Raw genomic sequence first — 21,012 nt, 5'->3', positions numbered from 1 at the left:
TTTGAATCGTCAATTTTTACATAACGAACGTCTCATCCGCCTAAAACTACTGCAGCTTCTTACAACATGTATAGCCAGGGAAAAGAAGCTGCAAGAAAAACCTCGGCACAGGGCCCTAGACGTTCTTTAAAAAAATAAAAATAATAATAAAAATAAAATTATACAGGACGTTATCGTGACGTATGTTGCGGGCAATACAGGTATAAAAGGCAAGGCAAGGTAGGGTGTGTTATCCTGTGTAAACAAATACAGAAATATAAAATATTAAGTAACACTCACCTTATCACCACTAAATCAACATACAGTCCATTAGGAGAACCAAACACCATGAAATGTTCCGAAGCCGTAGCGTAAACAAAACTACTTCGTAATCCTTTTCTTGTGATCCTAGTTCTTCATAAGTTTTGAGGAGCTCGGTGGCGCAGCGGTTAACGCGCTTGGTCTGCGATTGTTGAAGTTAAGCAACTTTCGCAAAGGCCGGTCATAGGATGAATGACCACAAAAAATAAAGTTTTCAGCTCGAGCTCCACCGTGCTCCGGAAGGCACGTTAAGCCGTTGGTCCCGGCTGCATTAGCAGTCGTTAATAACCACCAATCCGCACTGGGCCCGCGTGGTGGTAAGGCCCGATCTCCCTATCCATCCATAGGGAAGGCCCGTGCCCCAGCAGTGGGGACGTTAATGGGCTGGTGATGAGGTTTAAAACTGACCAGATATATTTTTGACGTGACATACTAGGTTTGGGATTAGGTTAAAAGATTTAACATACTATCATATCATACTCCATCAGGCTACTCCAGTTAGGGTTGGTGGAATTGTGTGCGTACGTAATAAGATCCGCTACATGGTCATTGAATGGATATAATGTTTTATCCCTGGCCCACATTAAACTAGATTTGCACAGATTTGTGCGTGTCCTACCGTGTCCTGTCAACTATTATTTAATCTGCCACGCCTGCAGGCAACAAAGCGTGAACTCTGTCAACTAAATTACTCATATAATAGCCACTAATTAACATTCAGTTTGATGGAACTCAACCTAAAGCTCCCACACAATTACTTTTGGAAACATTCCATTTATTTGGTTAATTCTGGACATAATTGGACATTTTGTAATTGGCAATTCCATTTGTAATTTTAGTTCATTATCTTTAAATACCCTTGCCCATGGATACGGGTGAAGACCTCAACGGTTGCAGAGGCGAAGATGGGAGCCCTCGGTACGGCAATGCAGGACGGAAGGGGCAAGTCACAGGGACTGTAACCTGGAACCTGACAGAGGGCAGCAGTAACTGTCAGTACTATTCAGAGGCGGAGGACAGGAGTCCTAGTATGGCTTTGTAATAGACTACTCTGGGCGCCATCCCACTTTCGTCAGACAGAGTACTGCGGGGCGGAAGGCTAGAGGAAAACCACTGCCCTATTTTTCCCTAAAAATTAGCATGGAAAATGCTGCACCGACAAGAGCGTGGCTCTTAAATCTATGATGATGATGATCTATAAATAATGTGTAAATTGCTCCATATGCAGTTTATGTCATAGTGCTGCACACTCTGCAAAGACATAGAGAGATTAGTAAATTAAATATACATACTTCATAATACTCATTCGAGTACACATTATCTAAGTTTATTTTAAGTTAGACTTGTAATTTTTTTATCCACCGAAAAGGAGAGAGGTAGTTAGGTTAGGTTACGCTCTAACCACTAGACCACGGAGGCTGTTATGTAAAAATAAACTAATATACTTTTTCTTTGTTTACAGGGCCTCTTCACGTGTCCAAATGGTAAGTCACATTTTATTTATATTTAAAGGTACTTAACTTGAAACATACTCGTTACTGCAATGTCCACAAAATGCTTAAGTATGCGAATTTGAATCGTAGAGGTATAATCAACAATATCAATACAAATACAGCGCTAGTTTACTAATTGTGAAAAGGCAAATACAGCATCAATTAATTTAAAAGTTGTGGTAAACAATTTTGTCGATAACGTGACGAATACTAATTTTAGTAGCTATTACAGTAATACGCTTGATCTGGTCCACTAAATTAATTATGATATTGTTCACACACGGCTCGTTTCAAAATGGGGTAGGTATTTCGTAAATGTTCACACAAAATTTGAACAACAACGTGTTAAAATATTCCCAATGGGTACTTTCCTAGTTCAAAGATAAATTATGAAATTCTGATTACTAAATAAAGACAGATTTAAAACTGACGAAAAACATATTCTTTTTTTCTACTTACTTACACACACACACACACACAACTAATTAAGTCCTACATTTTATCACGTTTTTCTATGACGTCACAGTCTGCTTTTTAATTGTTTCCAACTAGTCAAATCAGTTACTTTTTATTAACGCCAAACCCGAAATTACTATAGAATTATAATGAAAAAGCAACCTTTTTTTAATAATTTATTGCCAAAAAAGTAGGTACAATTCTTTCCTTAAAATAGCTTAGTCTTGGACACAGGTATAAATAGATAGGTACCATAGCTGACTAAGTATATAAATACTTGTATTACAGCCTATGATACCTCTGTCCTGGAACTCCTGGATATTTATGTTACTTAAGCTAGCTAGTTTACGCACTTATGTTACCAAAACAAAGAAATACAAAAGTTTTTAATGACTGGCTTAACAAAATAAAAAGACAAAAAAAACAGAAAGAAAGAAAGAAAAAAAAACCTGTAAAACCTGTAATGACGTCATAGAAAAACGCAACAAAATGTTGCACTTAATATTCATAAATAAGTTACTTAAATAGAAGAAAGAAAACGTTTTTTGTCACCCTTAGATCTGTCTTTATTTAGTAATCTGAATTTCATAATTTATTTTTGACCAAGGAAACTACCCAATTGGGATATAGTTGTGAGCTTATATTATATAAGTAAAATAGCGACCCGCCCCGGCTTCGCTCGGATGGAATGCTGAGGAAAAAATGAAATTATTTACGACATCACATTAAAACCCTCAAAAATAACAGTATTTCTCCACTATTTAATGGATGTTATTATACATATAAACCTTCCTCTTGAATCACTCTATCTATTAAAAAAAACCGCATCAAAATCCGTTGCTTAGTTTTAAAGATTTAAGCGTACATAGGGATATAGAGACAGAAAAAGCGACTTTGTTTTATACTATGTAGTGGTAATCAACTTAGATACTTCCTCCTCCTATCCTGAAACCAAGGAAGGCTAATGGAAAGTTTAAAAACTACCCCATTCTCGTAATGGATAGAAACAGAAAAACACCAATCTAAATGCTCAGTTTAATACCGGAATGATTCAAGTGGTACAGTTTCGATCGCGGTTTAAACTAATGACCTCGACATCCGACTAGCGGTCTGCGACGACTTCTGCGGTATGCGTTTGCGCACATAAACGTCATCGATTTGGAACGTCTAAGGTTATTTTCACATAACGCATTTATTTAGCTGTGTATGCTACTCTATAATGTTTTTATATTACACTAGCCCCGCGACCCGCCCCAGCTTCGCTCGGGTAGTGTATTATTAAGTGGTTTTGGAGTCGATAACATTAAAAATAAGATATTTTCCATAGAAACTTACACCACCTATTTCAACCCTTTGTAAAGGTTATTTAGAAAAATAATAATATACGTGTTAATTTCTAGTAAAAAAAAAACTTTACACAAAAACTTTGTAAAGAAACATAATTCCAGAAGTTATGCGGGGGTAGATAACTTTAATTAATTATAAAATAGTGACATAATAACATAAACTTTGTTTAGATATTTTTTTTATTTTATTTTATTTTATTTGGGGAGCTTACAGCTAAATTTACAAAGTTACATACTAATTTAATATCTAAAAGCCATTAACAAGCTTCCACAGATTGAAAGAAAACACAATTTACATTAAGTTTCTAAGACCATATGAAAAAAACCTTAAAAATAGAAATATCTAAACAATAGAGGAAACGAAGTCTCTAACAAGTGCTTTTTTAGCACCTTGAATGCTGCCAGCAAATAGGTCCAAATTCAAGTTATGACCAAGCCTATTAAATAATATGGAACATCTCAGTAAAAAGCTGTTCTTTCTAAAGTTCGTGTGATAGCGAGGGATATGAAGCAATGAAGGATTCCTAACCCTACGACAAGGAATTGCAAGCATAATCCTGCCGAGGAGCTGTGGACTATCAATTAAGCCTTGGGCTATCTTCGTTAAGAGACAAATGTCCGCCATATCCCTCCGCAAAGACAAAGGTAATAAATGTAATTTCGCACAACGTAGAAAGTTATTACAAGTTTTTATTTCAAGTTTTTTTTAAACAATAGTAATTAAATAAAAACATCAGTATTTTATCATATTTTTGAATAATATTATAGTTAACGATATGCTGCTAAGGTGTTAAATCTCGTTCAAAGAATAAGTACTTAATATAATTGCTCAGTATTTCAGCCGCGTATAGCAAGAAATTTTAATGAAATCGCACAAATTTAGCAATTGTCTATCGTAATGGTAATTTTATTATAATAAACGCCATTGGGAACAGCCGGCGCCTCTATTCATCATGTGCGTATTAAACATTTTATGAACCTTTATATTTTAAATAGGCATCATAAATATATCAAGTTTTAGGTACGCATTTGCTTCTTGCTCCTTCCCTTCGGTTTTTTTTGACGTGTGTTGTTGTAGATTAGGCTCAACTACTTCGCCGGAGAAATGAGAGAAGGTGAGAGCTCTCATCATCATCATCAGCCCATTAACGTCCCCACTGCTGGGGCACGGGCCTTCCCTATGGATGGATAGGGAGATCGGGCCTTAAACCATCACGCGGGCCCATAGCGGATTGATGGTTATTAACGACTGCTAATGCAGCCGGGACCAACGGTTTAACGTGCCTTCCGAAGCACGGAGGAGCTCGAGATGAAAACTTTTTTTTTTGTGGTCACCCATCCTATGACCGGCCTTTGCGAAAGTTGCTTAACTTCAACAATCGCAGCCCGAGCGCGTTTACCGCTGCGCCACCGAGCTCCTCAAAAGCGCTCTCACCTGGTACAAAATTTAAGACTTTGGTGGGCGCCAAATTCGGCTTACGGCGTCGTCTGTGAGGATTATCTGACCCTTTCTAACTTAAACCGTTTAAACTCAAATATAACTATTATTCAGTTTGTAACATAGTTACACTTTAAATCGATATTTTAATATAATATATTTTTAGTCTAACGTCTCATCCGCCTAAAGCTGCAAGAAAAACTTCCTTCCAATTCATCAGTCGTTTCATACACGCACGCTAGTTCTGAGTATACGCTAGATCATACTAACCTTTTCTAAGGACATCACTCTACTTACTTCGGGTCTCAGATAATCTACTTCTAAATCTTCTTCTCTCACATTCACTCTTAACTTTTTAAATACACATACATACATACATACATAAACTCACGCCTATTTCCCACCGAGGTAAGCAGAGACTATAGAATTCCATTTGCTTCGATCCTGACACACTTCTCTTGCGTCCTCCACATTCATCAATAGCTTCATACACGCACGCCGGTTCAGAGAACTTTTTAAATAAAACCAACATTTTCTCGAAATCTACTGGACGTAAATTCTATCTAAAACCGGCTGCATGAAGCTAATCCCGTTCAAGTTAAGTCAGTATGGCACTACGTTGTGGTAAAATGAGTATATGCCACGTCAGTGCCTTAGTAATTTTCATTTGCCGCATAATTAGTACGAGATTGGCTTGAGATATGCGATGTTGTAATATGACAGAGTGGTTAGTTTCCAGCACACAACGGACACTTCATACAAAAAACCTTTTACATACACACTACACATTGACGTTATCGTACACGCGCAACTCTATGTGTCTGACGCCCATACGATTGAAGACTAAAGTATGACTGAGGGGGGTGAGGTAAACCTAGCACAGCCACTGGTGGGGAACGGAGAGTTGCAGTTCTACGTACACGTAGTGTTGTTCCTTATTCTATGGTTTCAAGTCGTGTCCCTATATGACTAAATACTAGCAAGTTCTACCTATTTTCACACGTTTTTTTTGCATTTTTCCGGTCGTATAGTTCTACTGGTTGGTTCTTCTAATGAACCCTGTATAATGTTCAAGTGCTCAAAAAGAAATAAAAATGAAACAGGATTTTTGGTTTCACAAAGAACTCCGTTATTTCTTTAATTTTCAACATCAACGTACGAAACATTCTCAACTTGGTTTATTATATTTTTTCATAATTTGAACCTAGTAGTTGTAATTTTCTTCATATTGTAAGTATTTCGAACCTATAGATACACACTTAATTAGATTACCTACCTAGTCCGAATTAAATACTTAAGAAAAATTTATAGGTACTGACAGAATAAGTATCACACAAATAATAGTCTGTCTTCTTGACAGTGAAACTTTTTAATACACAAACACAAGAAAATAACGATTACAAACAATTTAAAAAAATAAGTACAATGGGCAACCCAATTGCTAAATAGCAATTACAAATAGGTACTGAACCACTCCAAATTGACAACACGACAGTATTATACCTTCAAGCGACCTAGAAGCTAGTTACTAACTTATAAGAGACATTCTAACAACAAACCAAATAACACCACATTCCCACTTCACACTGGCAGGATATTAAACACTGAGTGCGGTAGACAGCGAGCTAGCAACTAGCATAGGTTAGCAGATAGATGAGCCAATCACAAGAGGAGATGCGACTTATCCGCGACAGATTAACAGTTTACCGCGTTTTGAGATTGTAGCGCGTTAATTAACGAATTTACTCGTCTCACGTGAGTTGCCGATTGCGTAGGGTGTACTTAGATACTAACTTAACGGCCTCCGTGGTCCAGTGGTTGAGCGTTGGGCTCACGATCCGGAGGTCCTGGGTTCGATTCCCGGTGGGGACATATCACAAAAATTACTTTGTGGTCCCAAGTTTGGTTAGGACATTACAGGCTGATCACCTGATTGTCCGAAAGTAAGACGATCCGTGCTTCGGAAGGCACGTTAAGCCGTTGTTCCCGGTTACTACTTACTGATGTAAGTACGTAATCGTTATATGAGTCATGTCAGGGGCCTTTGGCGGCTCAATAGTAACCCTGACACCAGGGTTGATGAGGTTGGTAATTCACCTCACAACCCACACGATAGAAGAAGAATGCGATAAAAATAAAGACACATTTCGCGGGGTGGGCAGAAGTACAAAATTAAATCGTCGAAAATGAACTTGCAAGCTTACCTCCTTGGTATTAAAGCCTAAGTTGAATATTATTTTAGTTGGACAGTGATGAGCAGTAGGATAGGTAGGTATACCAACAGTAGGTACACATATCTTGCTCAAAACCATTTATATAACCCGACTATATCCCAGCTGAGCTGGTCAAAGTGTACCTACATCCATCGCGAGATCAACTAAGTACCCCTCACCGAGCTTTCTGTTGGACCAACTTTCAACTTTCTGTTAGTTTTCTGTTTAACAAGTACCTACCTAAATTACGTCGCGTAACACACTGTGGCAATGTATCTTCAATTCTTCACCCTTTGAAAGTTCGCAAATGACTTTATGTACGTATGAAAGCCCTTTCCGCGATTCTACGGATTACGAAACTAACGTGTTAGCAGACAGATGAGCCAATCACAAGAGGCGCGAGTCACCCGCGACAGTACTGCACTAATTAACGAGTTACATCCCTCGGTTTGTGAACTCACTCGCGCAACTGTGAACTACGTAGACTCTAGCTTCTAGCGAGGGTAGTCGGAGTATAGTGTTGTATGTCTATACCGTACCGTGCCACAGAAGTATAATTTTGGTACTAAGTACTAAAATTTCAAAACTAAGTTCCGCGGAACCTAGGGATTCCGTAGAAAAGTCACCAGGGTACCGCGAAATTAATGTTTTAACGGCCTTCGTTGCCAGTGGTTGGGCGTTGGACTCACAATCCGGAGGCCCTGAGTTCGAAACCCGGTGGGGACATATCACAAAAATCACTCTGTGATCCCTAGTTTGGTTAGGACATTACAGGCTGATCATCTGATTGTCCGAAAAGATGATCCGTGCTTCGTAAAGAACGTTAAGCCGTTGGTCCCGGTTACTACTTACTGATGTAAGTATGTAGTCGTTACATGAGCCATGTCAGGGGCCTTTGGCGGGTCAGTAATGACCCTAACACCAGGGTTGATGAGGTTGGTATTCCACCTCACAGCCCACATGATAAGAAGAAGAATATTTTAATACATCAGTGAAAACGTTAGTTACGGAAAGAATTCGTTGTTTAACTCGTTTATAAGACAATTGCTTATTACATAAACTAACAACTGTTGTTACAAAACAGTTAGCTGCTAAATTATCTCTGAGTTGTATGAAAAACTTTTGTCAGTTAAGTAGTTAAACGCTTCAGTCGTTAAAGTTAAGCACTAATGATTTTCAAAGAACTGGTAATGAGCAAACTATTTAGCGAGATAGAAATAAGAAATATAAACACAAGAAGGTCGTCTTCTGACGAGACTCTGCCTACACCTGAAGGGTCAACGAGCGTGAGGCTATATTTTAGTAAATTATAACAACATCTTCCAGGAGTCTACTTACGATACGGTCACTTAACTATAACAAATCGAATGATCTGATCAAGTTATCAGGACTACTTACTTACTAGAAATCTCGTTATACAAAATGGCTGTTTTTCTATGAAAGTAAATGATAAGAACCGATAAAATTCAGGTAATTTAAAATGTAAAGTGTTCTCTTTTGAGAAGGAATGTAAACACATACACACATAAACAGCCTATATACGTCCCACCGCTGGGCACAGGCCTCCCCTCTATCAACTGGAGGGGGTATGGAGCATACTCCACCACGCTGCTCCAATGCGGGTTGGTGGAGGTGTTTTTACAGCTAATAGCCGGGACTAACGGCTTAACGTGCCCTTCGAAGCACGGAATCATCTTACTTTTTCGGACAATCAGGTGATTCAAGCCTAAAAAGTCCTTACCAAACGAAGGAGAATCTCAGAAAGTGATTTCGACAATGTCCCCATCGAGAATCGAACCCGGACCTCCAGATCGTAAGCCTAACGCTCTAACCACTAGACCACGGAGGCTATTATGAATGGAATGTAAACAAGATCCTTTAAAATTCATATCGTATTACGAAAAAGTGCCATCAACATTATGAAATTGCAAGCAGACTTTTTCTACTTTCAAAACGTACTAATCGACATACTTTTTTGTAGCTTATCTAAGCTTAAATTTTTCTCAATAAATAACAGGATGATACACAAGTTGGCTAGAAAGCCTTAGATCTTGATGGATTGTGTTTCCTTCATATAAGCAATCTTCTATCCTAATCCGACTGGACACTAAGCCAGTAATAAACTAAGGATTATTTGTTAGTGCTTGTTCACTTGAAACAGTAAGTTTTATATTTTCTCCCGAGTATTTTACCGGGACATTTGTATACATTGCGCACTTACTTTTATATGAATAAATGAATAAAATAAAATAAAATAAAATATGCGCAAATGTCATATTGTAATATTACTTTTTAGATTAATTGCTTTGATGTGGCTTTTTAACCCCACTGGTCTAAATACTAAACACAGTTTTGTGATAAAGCCGTTAGAGAAAGTGCTATCTATTCACATTTATTTTTAAGCATACACAACATCAATGACGATATATGTTGCATTAGTTGTATATACATACATACACACATACATAAACTCACGCCCGTAATCCCTAATGGGGTGGGCAGAGCCACAAGTAATCAAAGACAACTTGCAGCCACTGTTGATACGAAGTCCAAAGATGGATATGATGAACCTTATGGTGATAAGGGATCAGCCTATTAGTTGTATATATTTATTTATGTATATAATTATATGCATGTGTATATTATTATTATAGTATTGATATATATATATAAACTTACTTACTTACTTTACTTATATATATATATTTTGTATCTATGTGTAATGAGACTAAGTTTTTATTAATAAATGCTTTAATAAGTCGTGTTGGTAGATTTGTTCATGTAATTTCATAAATTTTGTATTATACACTGCATGTCTTCTTGTCACGTAGATCAGATGGAAGAAATCTCTTTCTTAGAGATAAGCTTACCTGTACTGTCTGTTTTTTATATGTTTCTTTTGTCTGTTCTGTTGTGTACAAATAAATGATAATATGTCAATGCAAATTAAGTTTCCTATGTGATTGTGCAATATCTCTCGTATGAAAGGCGAAGGTTGAATCCTACGTTAATACAAGTATCACATTGTATACACACTTTCGTTATAGTGTAGGAAGATGATAATAACCTTGCGTTTTGTATTCCTTTTGAATCTGTGCCACTACATGTGGGCAGTAACGTAAACTGATGTTGTACAATTATGTATACATATACATTACATTTACATTATACATAACAACATAGCATCACGCGTACAGTACACCCACTCCTCGTCAGCTTAATAGGGGGCGAGCCTATTGCCATTAACCGGGCACAAATCATAGAAAGCACGTGATATCAATTATTCATCGAAACATGAATTGAAACCCATAAAGTCGACTTCAATGGTTTAATGCCCGAGCCGGAATTCAAACCTGTGAAAGTGCAAGCCGAGATTTAAATAAGTATAAAATAATTACAAGTGTAGTTTACCTACAACTGGAGCGAGTGATCTATGCTGCTTATACTTTTTGTCTATACGAGAGGGATAGTACCGTCATAATATTATTTAATAAATTATCTAGCCATTAAAAAGGCGAAAGCAATCGCCGGTTTTCGGTATAATCTCCTTAGGCCACGGTGCGCTGCGTGTAATAAAGGAACTTAATTTTTTAATGTAATTTTAGTGTGATTTTTAAATGTAGTACCGTAGTAATGTAGTAATGGACCGCAGTTATTAAAAACAGATCAAATTAATTTCGGTTTACAGACCAAACAATCAACATCCAATCAGTTTTGCTGACACCTTGTTTTTAAATCATTTAGCCATCGCTAATTGCTTTTACTTTTAGTATAAATTTGTACACTACTTAATTACATGATCTCTGCCTACCCCATGGGGAAAAAAGCGTGATCTTATGTACGTGAGCTTCGGAAAGTAAAATCCTAGTGCATTAAAAACACTTGAAATTTCAAGATTTCAAGCTAGTCTCTACCACCGCACAAAATCGACTCTGATTCAATCGATTGTTCTCAAACGTACAAGTACTACAGAACTCCTAAATCGTTTAGTGTCAACTGTTCGTACTCGAGCGATAGAATCCAGAGTCGTATCGTTTTCAATCGATCGGCTAAATTTCAATCAACATCAATGAATTTCACTCCAGGTGAAGTAGTAAATCGTTTAGCGTCGACGTGAACATTCCGTCAAGAGTACTATCAGTCACGGCAGAAGTCAGCTTGATTTAGCTCGCAGCCACCCTGCATACAGATTGTATCTAAGATTGACTGTTTCCATTCCTGTCCAACATTGTGTGGAGTCGACGATAAATGGGAAATACGACGTGTTGCCGGGTATTTTTGCAGTAATGTATGCGGTGCTGAAATATTTTGTGTGCTTAGTTCGTGTATGTGATTTCTTTACGGTAATTCTAAACAGCTATCAACAAAATTTCGTTATTTAGTTAGGTACCTACTTAACCTTGAAAAACAGAATATAAATATATCATCAACCTATGTGCAATCCTTTTTATTATTAAATAGGTAACTACTTACCCCAATGTTCTTCGGCGTGCAAGAGAAGATGGACGTTGTTAAAACGATCGTACACAATGTACAAAGTTGTGATGTGACAAATTATAATGCTCAGATATCGATAAAAGTAAATCGAAAATCTTGTGTAATATAAAATATTGTACTTCAACCTATATTGCACATTCTGATTCTAAGCTTTTCTCTTTTGAGTCATAGCTCAATAATAATCATCCACTCTCAATTAAGTCTACGTAGCAATTTGGTGATGGAAACACGCAGTGTAGATGCTCATAGACATGGGAACCAATTAATGTTATACTCAAGGGAGACATTGAATGCGCTTGATTATAATATACATGAATGGCCAGTCAGTACATAAGCTGAATCGGCAGATCAGTGTGTTCTGTCTTGGGTGGTTGGCAAGCTTGCTCGATAATCATCCTGTATGTTATAATACATAAAAGGCAGATATATACATTTGAAGACTAACTAGAAGGATAGATAGTTCCTTATTTTTTTCTGGAGTACTTAAGATTATTCATGCGTTGGTACTTCTGATATTTACAACATTCATACGTACCTAATAAACTCATTCCAATGATTTTTGTTCCAGCGGACCATCCACTGTAGGTACTTACATATACGCATATATTGAAGTTTGGACATTAATGTCCTAAGATAAATAATGATGATTTCTGTCAGACCAGTGCTACCTAAAATTAATCTATAATGTTAGATAAGGCATCAAATTACTTATTACTTGCTATAATTTTATTTTTCCGAAAAATGCCTCAAGCAACAATAGATTACACGAGGCTTATCTAACAAAATGATCAATCAAAAGAAATTATAAGAATACCAATCCATTAAGGGAAGCCTTGACTATGAAAGATCTCTTTAATCTGGAGTAATGTAATTAGCGAGGCAGCTAAATGAACAGACTCCTAATTCTAACAAAGAGATAATTAAAATAAAAACTGCAGAGCCACAAAACGTTCTCGAAAGACAAATAAAGGGAGTTCAAACCAACAAAGCGACGCATTAATCCAGATGAAAATAAAAGCAAAAAATAAGGGGCAAACATGAGTTTCCTGTGAACTGCGGACGTGGTCTTTGTCCAGAATGCCATTGCTGATATGAAGCCTCAAGATGCAGTGAGTGTTGAATGCTCCACACATATATTTTATATTACGATTTGAATTTCATAAAAGACATTTATGGATGAAGGTCTTCCTTATTAAGTAAGAAACAATAATGATGCGAAGTTGTTTGGGTAAGTGGTGCCTATTTTAATATGTAAAACTTCGAGGCAGAATTTGATTAATGTTCATAGTATTTTCAACAATTTGTACGACCAACAACCCGATTTAATATTCAATATTCTTGATTTACATACTATGATGGTATAGATATTGGTAAGTTCCTTATGAGTTTCAATATTAATCTCATATCTCAATACACTCATGTATACGACCTAAATAAATATGTTTATCGTTCGCTAAATTGCGTTCACAAACAAACTTCATACGACGAATAAGTTTTTCAATTTATGAAACAAATTTGCGGCGACAGTTCCTTACAATGCATAAAATTATTTCAAACTTTGATTGAAGAAGAATATCTGAATACCAATTCTACCATTAACCACCACCACCATAAAGAAATCTACATGTATCTGGGTAAGCTCTTCACCCACGTTCACAGCCTACTTTTGCAACATATCGGAAAGACACGTCCGGATGAAAATTCTAGCTCGACTCTGTTAATAGCAAGCAATCGGGAAGTGTAAATGCAGTACGAGTGTGCGGCATCTCAACGCTGCATTATCGATCTATCGTAATTGCTAGTATCCATCCAACCTGACCGTTACCGCTGGCCTACAAGCAAGATACGCACTTTAATAACCGCCTTCTGTTACACAAACTAGGTATACCTAACTACCGCTACCTAACTGCTCCTGTAGCATGCGGCATGGGTTCCACATCGCGAGCAACGCGATAAAAAGACGTACAATATTATTGGGTGAATTGTTTTCATTGTTTACTGTTGTGTTTATTGATTTTATTTTGGACAAATTGTTTACTATTTTTATTATAATATTGTAAATATGACTTGCTGGCGTTTTAGTCTCTAGCCATAGAGGCAGCCAATCAGCTCGCGACACCAAACACTTCAGGACCCCTATACCGACCCCGCCGGTGTGGTCGAAGATTTCCCTCAATCAGCGCTTATCGATTTGGACCCTAGGGTCGATTTCGTCCAAATATTTTTCCTCTCAGACGACCCGCTGAGGCGAGGTTAGCGCCCAACTGGGCACCCTCAGGTTGTTGTCTTAAACGTTGTACCGGGTGAGAGCCTTCAGCGTTCGCCATTTGTCCGGCCAAGTAATAAATGCCATCTGCGGCAAATCTACAATAAGTCACGTCAAAAAAAAGGCGTTTTGGGCTAGTTAAATGCATGAATTGGTACGGGGCGGAGGTGGCTGTTCTATACGAATAATTATTATTTACTCTATGATTTCGTATTTCTATTTCGTATTTCTATTGTCTGCTTGTGGATGTGCCTGCCACGTTTGGGATTATGGGCGCAAGTTTAAGTAAGTCTAATGTAAGCTTATCTGAATAGACAGCATTCAACGTTTTTTAGTCGAAGTAATTATCACGTCGCGCGCGATAGCGTAGCCCATGCAGACCGCACTAGACCGCATCTTACAACTTCTACCCATAGAAAGTCTAAGTCAATATAAACTTGTCTTGTAAACTACCCCTGGACGGAAGTACCTCCCTCTGAGAGTCATTCGTTTATACTGAGTAATATTAAAGCAATACTGGCGCTTTGAAGAAATGGTTTTAGTATAAAATAAATTTTTCTTGTTACTGGTCGTCTTCCAGACTTGATGTACTTTTTTCCCATTTAATAACTAAGTAAGTATCTATCGATGTATCGATTGCCATTATAGATGGCGATAAGGCTCACCAACTATCACGTTGGTCTGACACAAAGCACGGTGCGGTGTGGGTACTTAGTTCATCTTGCCTACCCCAATTGGGTTATAGTATTAACATTCTACCAAATTCCTTTTATTTAAACACAAACTAAATAAACTTCAAACTAATTCCAATATCACGTCGTCATAAGTTTGTATAAAATTTTAATAAAAACACGACCTCTAGGTACTTTTTGTTGACGTTACATCATCAAACAAAATGGCGGGTATGAATTTACTTCGAAATCTTCCGTGTCTGAATAACTGTGGAAAATATTTGGATTATTATAAATTTATATTGGTATATGCAAGGAATCCGCAAATGGCAGACCCAATAGTAATCAACGAAAATTTGTTGATACGAAATGAAACTTATTAAAATTGGTCTTGCTACCTACCCCTTCAGAGATTCAGGCGTGGTGCTGTGTTATGTTTTGTATCATAAAATAAACGCATAAATCGAAAATTCTGTATAGTTCATGATCGTATGATGCTCGATCATACGCTACGTCAAAAGGTATACCTACCATAAAGCTACCCGCAAATTGTTCAAAATCGGAACCATCTAATCGTCACAGTATCAATGATTGATTGGTGCCATTCCACGGCGCCGCGTGTCTACAACGACACTCTGACGACTGGTTATTAAACCCGTCTCATTGCGTCAGGTACCTATTAAGTTTATTGTAAACTTAGCTCGACATTTGGAGCATCACAAACTGGGTCACTTGTTTAGTAAGCCGCTGGATGGGGCTGCGTCATTGGTACAAAGACTACAGTCATCATTGTTACTAAACGTACGACGTGGAATTATAATATTGAGTTCGTGTGCAGTTGTTGATGAAAGAAAATGCTTTCGTCGCTTGTTTTATATAAAGGCCGATTGGTGATGATGCATTTTCTGAATAGAAAGCCAGTTGCCTTGAGTTGGATTCTTATAACTCTTTTAAACACTTTTAGCTGAACAAAAGAAATACGATAGCAAAATAGCTAACAACCTGTTTGAAATCATGAGTCATGACTTCAATAATATTGTCTGTAAGATTTTAAATGTTTTAGTCTCGCCTTGATTCGTGACCGACCACAATATCATTCTGACCTAACCACTGACGTGTTCATATTATAAAAATGTTACTCTAAAATAATAAGAGGTCAAGGAGGTGTAATATTTTTTTTTTTATATTAAGATCGTCATCAGCCCATTAACGTCCCCACTGCTGGGGCACGGGCCTTCCCTATGGATGGATAGGGAGATCGGGCCTTAAACCATCACGCGGGCCCAGTGCGGATTGATGGTTATTAACGACTGCTAATGCAGCCGGGACCAACGGCTTAACGTGCCTTCCGAAGCACGGAGGAGCTCGAGATGAAAACTTTTTTTTGTGGTCACCCATCCTATGACCGGCCTTTGCGAAAGTTGCTTTACTTCAACAATTGCAGACCGAGCGCGTTAACCGCTGCGCCACCGAGCTCCTCAATTGTATTAAGATAAATAATATTATGTATAAATGTAGTAAATTGATGTCCATCAATCAATAATTCTTTATTGCGCAAAAACATGTACGTATGATAGGTACAAACGGATAAAACAAGCACAATAGACAACCTTACCGCTAAATAGCAATATCTGCCAGGCAACCTTACGGTTTTTAATAAATTCGTCGTGTCTTATTAAGTGTCCAATCATCTTACCTCTTCTGTCCTCAATAGAAGGAAAGCTACAAGGAAGGGGAAGACCAAGAAGAGCTACATGGAACGTGAAGTGAAGGAATTGGCCTTTGACAGACAAGTATGGAGAATGCTACACCGACAAGAGCGTGGCTCTTGAATTAGTGATGTGATGAACCTCAGGGTGAAAGAAGTTGATGTATTGGAGCGCGCCCAAATAAATATAAAGTCGAAAAGCTTTACAGGGGGCCTAAATGGCCATATCGAAGCAATTCATCTAAGAAAGCAATATTGCAATTTGACATTTGCGCATATAAAAGTAAGTGCGCAATGCAAACAAGTGTCAAATAGCGATATTGCTTTCTTAGATGAATTTCTTCGATGTGGACATTTTAACCCCCCAGAAATGCAAAAAAACACGCAGCGTAGCTATTTATAAAAACCTCTTAACAAACTCCAAAACAATACGGACATTCGCACCACTGCATACTATTTCAGTCAAAGGTTCTACAACCAACAAACTGCAGATAAATACGTGCGTAGCTGCTGGCATTGATTGGACATTTTTTTGTCAGACGAGACAATACTTGCTTTGTGATCGTATAGCCAATTGAGCGGCTAACAGCCTTGAGCACACTTATAACGAGTGAAAGGCATGCAAACGTGACTCTACGGCGGCTTTTGATATTAACAGTATCACCGCAGAGGTTAGAACTAGAATTATAATTGTCATTTTTTGCATGCTATAGCCACACACTAGACTGTAAGGTAAACCCTGTTGTTTGCATTAGCAAATAAATAATTTAGACAAGAAACTTTTATTAGAGTATGGAATTAGTAATAAACAAAATGAACAATGCAATATACTTATAAACAATTTTCACAATTTTACACGATACTGTACTATTTACTGCACTCGTCAAAAAGTCCGCCCCTGCTAATTCCTGTAAATACCATCTAATTTTATTTTAAGTTATATCTATCATTTTCTTATCCGCCGAAAAGGAAAGGGACGGGTAATCGACAAGCATTAAATTTATGGAACACACGTCAATTTTAAGCACAAATCTAAAACAACCGTCTACAAATTTTACATTGGCCAATAACCCGACACAGTTAAGTAGACAGCACGTCAAACGGATTGCATACCAGCGACATGCCTTTTTGATTCGCCCGGGTTATTCATTCATTTACTCATTCTTCCTAAAATTAAGAGCTGTGAATCATCCGTCCCTTTCCTTTTCGACGGATATGAAAATTACAGATATAACTTAAAATAAAATTAGGCGGTGTCTGCAGGAATCGGGGCCACTATCTGTACTAGTGAAAAATCCCCGAGCCTCAGTACCTGAATTGCACCAATGAGTTATTTATTTAATCTTAAGTGTAGTTTTTACTAAAACAATTGGCTCGACCATTTTAGACGGCGATATGACTAACCAGTTCCACCACTTACCACGTTGGTCTAACAGAAAGCTGTGTGAGGTTGAGGTATTTAGATCATTTTGCGATGTATGTACCTCTGACTACCCCAAATGAGCTTATATTATGTTGTTATTTAGAGAAAGAAATAAACATGACTTTCATAAACTAAAGTGTGCGATAAAATAACGATCACATTTTCTCACGATTTCCGTAAATAAACAAATACTATACCGTATGTGTACGTGACACCAACAGAACTCTAGATGAAAATCTTTCCGACATATTTGACGTCCAAAAGGAAAGTTACATAGAAGTCGGAATGAATAAGTAAACTTTTTTGTGACACAAGAAAAATAACAATTGCAAATAAAAAAGAGGCAAAGATGCAAATACAATAGGCAGCCTTATAGCTAAATAGCACTTTCCATACAAACTTACGGTGAAAGAAACGTTCATTGAAAATAGTAACCTGCACCGTGCCTTAAGCATAACATTACCAGATATCATAACCTCAACAATAATACAATTATATTATTCAACAACATTTCCTTGTTTGTTAAAATAATGCTGGAAAGTGCATTGTAAAACAATCTGCAAACGCCACAAACTATTTACTTTTCCAATGTAAACTTTTCCCAATTTCCGACTGACCTAGAGTAGCATCTAGTCGCGCCCGAACGTATTGCATCTACGTGTACGAATAATCGACTTGCAATGAAAAGGATTTCCATGCATCCAATCCCTTGTTCTCGTACCAACTGTTCCAATCTTCCAGTTTAATCGAACCTAACAGCTCGGTCCACATCCCAAATGCCTCTGGCTTACTGTAACTTAATCTCCGGTGCAGTGCCTCCATTCACGAGGGTCAGGGTAGGTACTCAGGAGAATTGTTCTAGCTTGTACAAGCGTCCTAGCTAAAGCGGTCTCGAAACATTTGCGAACCTTCACGGCGGTTTATTATCCCTTAAGTACTAAATCACTTCTTGCGTAATCACGAGCTTCCCAGGCTTTCGATGATTCATCGAAAACAAATACAAAAACACTTCAATTCACAAATTAATCAATCAACTCAATTACCGACCTTTCACGAGCTTTCAAGTATTTTTTGCAAATGTTTCCCTGAGCTTTACCACTTTCCGTGTATTGAAAATTGTTATATTTACAGCTTAGCAAGAGGTTTCACTTGTTTACTTGTTCAAAACAAACGTCTGACCCATAATTTGTGGCTCGAACCTTGAAATTTTTGATTGATTGTAGACATTCAACTGGATTTGGTCTAGACCAAGCCAACGCTACAATTAGAATACGTGCAGTCCTTCACAAGGTTACGTTCCAAATGGCTTTACAAATTACACGCACTCCTTCGGTCTTGTGTCGATACCTATAATAACAAACACACTGTGACGTGTTGTTTGTAAAGAAAGGAAAAAATATGCCACCATACTGTTAATTTTAAATTTAGAACAACTGTTACTACCCTCAGACACCGACGATTCAACATCGTCGCAATAAAGATGTTAATTAAAGCTTTCCACGTTTAAATCACGAGGCATACCAAGTCCAACCGTCTACAATGTAAATCCTTGGCTACCTACGCGATACGTAAGAGCACTTTACACGAATGTGTTAGTGAGAACATGCACTTGAAGACATCCGAGACATCTACGCTGCGGAATCACAGCTACTGTTAGCCGTCAGTCAGCTGTGACTGCCAGTGTGACTGCCACATGGGAACAGAATGCGCCAATGAAGATACATTACAACCGCAGATCTATTAGATCTAATTCTGGGAACAGCAATAAATACCAATCCAGAGAATTGATTACGCGAACGTTATTGTGTAATACAGTTAATTTCGCTCTGTGATTTTTATAGGGTAAACGTGCGAATCGTGGTACTGGGGAGCGATTAAGTAAATGTTTATGTCCTGTAAATGCGATGGTTTGAGAAAAAGTGAGGTCGTTAGAAGCGGTGGACGACAATTGGTTGATTAAAGAGCGACGGTACTGTTGTACTTCTATCAATGTACCAGCTAGTGTGCTCCCAGACTTGTACGGTTACGTTCCCAGTTCTATAAAGTGTGTTATCGTAAAACAGAATCCTGTATTTATAAGTGTGTGGTGTAGGTGTGACGAAGTCACATGATGGATGCATCATAGTTTAATGCACTATTAAAATAAGGTGTGCGCATGTTACCCAATTTATGCAGCCTTAGTTTCTAAGACGATTATTAATTCAATATATCTTCTGACGTTAAACAGTTATTAATAGTTAGACCAAACGATAAAATACGACACTGTAGGAAGTACGTATTTCTCACTTACAAAATTAATAGATTATTCGCAGATTGATGCTAATACCATCAGATATCTGTCATTTTCCTATCCACCTAAAATGAAAGAATAGTCAACAAGCTAAACATTTATGGAACAGTATATATATGTACAGGGTGTTAGTGACATCGTAACGAATATCTGAGGGGGATGATGCAGACCATGATTCTGAGTTAATATCAAGTGGAAAATTCATGAAAATGAAAATTATTTTTTAAATTATTATCTGTTTGATACTTTGCGACGAAAAATTCCACTTGATATAAACAGAATCATGGCCTGATCGTCCCTCAAAGTTTTCGTTACGATGTCACTAACACCCTGTGGTTACTACGAATCAGGATCATTATTTTGCTAACAAATAGTGCTGTTATTACTGTTATAATAGCTGTCCATATGTAGATAATACTTGCAAAACGAACCATCTGTGACACATTTCGAAAACATTATCTTACGCCTACAAGCTATTGCATGCGGCTAACGTACTGGCATAACGCGCGTAATTATTAACTTGCATGAGACAATGCACCCGAGCTATGCGCTAGTGAGGCGCACAGTTATTCGCACAGGCGAATAGTGGCGACGAAACGAAGAGTAATAATACTTAGATTGACTTTCAAAAAGCAAAATGCGTTAATGAATCATTGTATTCGAACAGGCAATCCTACAAAACTATTACCTAGCTGAAAAAGAATCATTAATTTCCTTGCGTTTATCCCGATTTTCAACGAAGTCCGATTGAAAGATCTGATTGAAAAAGACTGATAAAACACACTGTATCAGTAACTCTCTCGCTACTCACTGGAGCACAACAGTATTAAAATATACCTATAAAATGAATACATAAAAGTATTTCACAAAAATTTATATCGTCAACAGCGTCAGTCAAAACATTCATTCAA

The 21,012-nt window shown here is 37.5% G+C and overlaps 1 protein-coding gene across 1 annotated transcript in view; it reads left to right on the top strand.

The window, feature by feature from the left end:
• LOC126369595 (sushi, von Willebrand factor type A, EGF and pentraxin domain-containing protein 1) overlaps window positions 1-21,012 on the top strand; it is a 129,074-nt gene that overhangs the window by 85,485 nt on the left and 22,577 nt on the right. The window contains exon 3 of the mRNA XM_050014081.1: window positions 1,763-1,784. Within this exon, the coding sequence (XP_049870038.1) occupies window positions 1,763-1,784 (22 nt within the window). The remainder of the gene's footprint in view (window positions 1-1,762; window positions 1,785-21,012) is intronic.

This window comes from Pectinophora gossypiella, chromosome 9, assembly GCF_024362695.1.
Source record: "Pectinophora gossypiella chromosome 9, ilPecGoss1.1, whole genome shotgun sequence".
NCBI lineage: Eukaryota > Metazoa > Arthropoda > Insecta > Lepidoptera > Gelechiidae > Pectinophora > Pectinophora gossypiella.
This window is presented reverse-complemented; position numbering and strand designations above follow the sequence as displayed.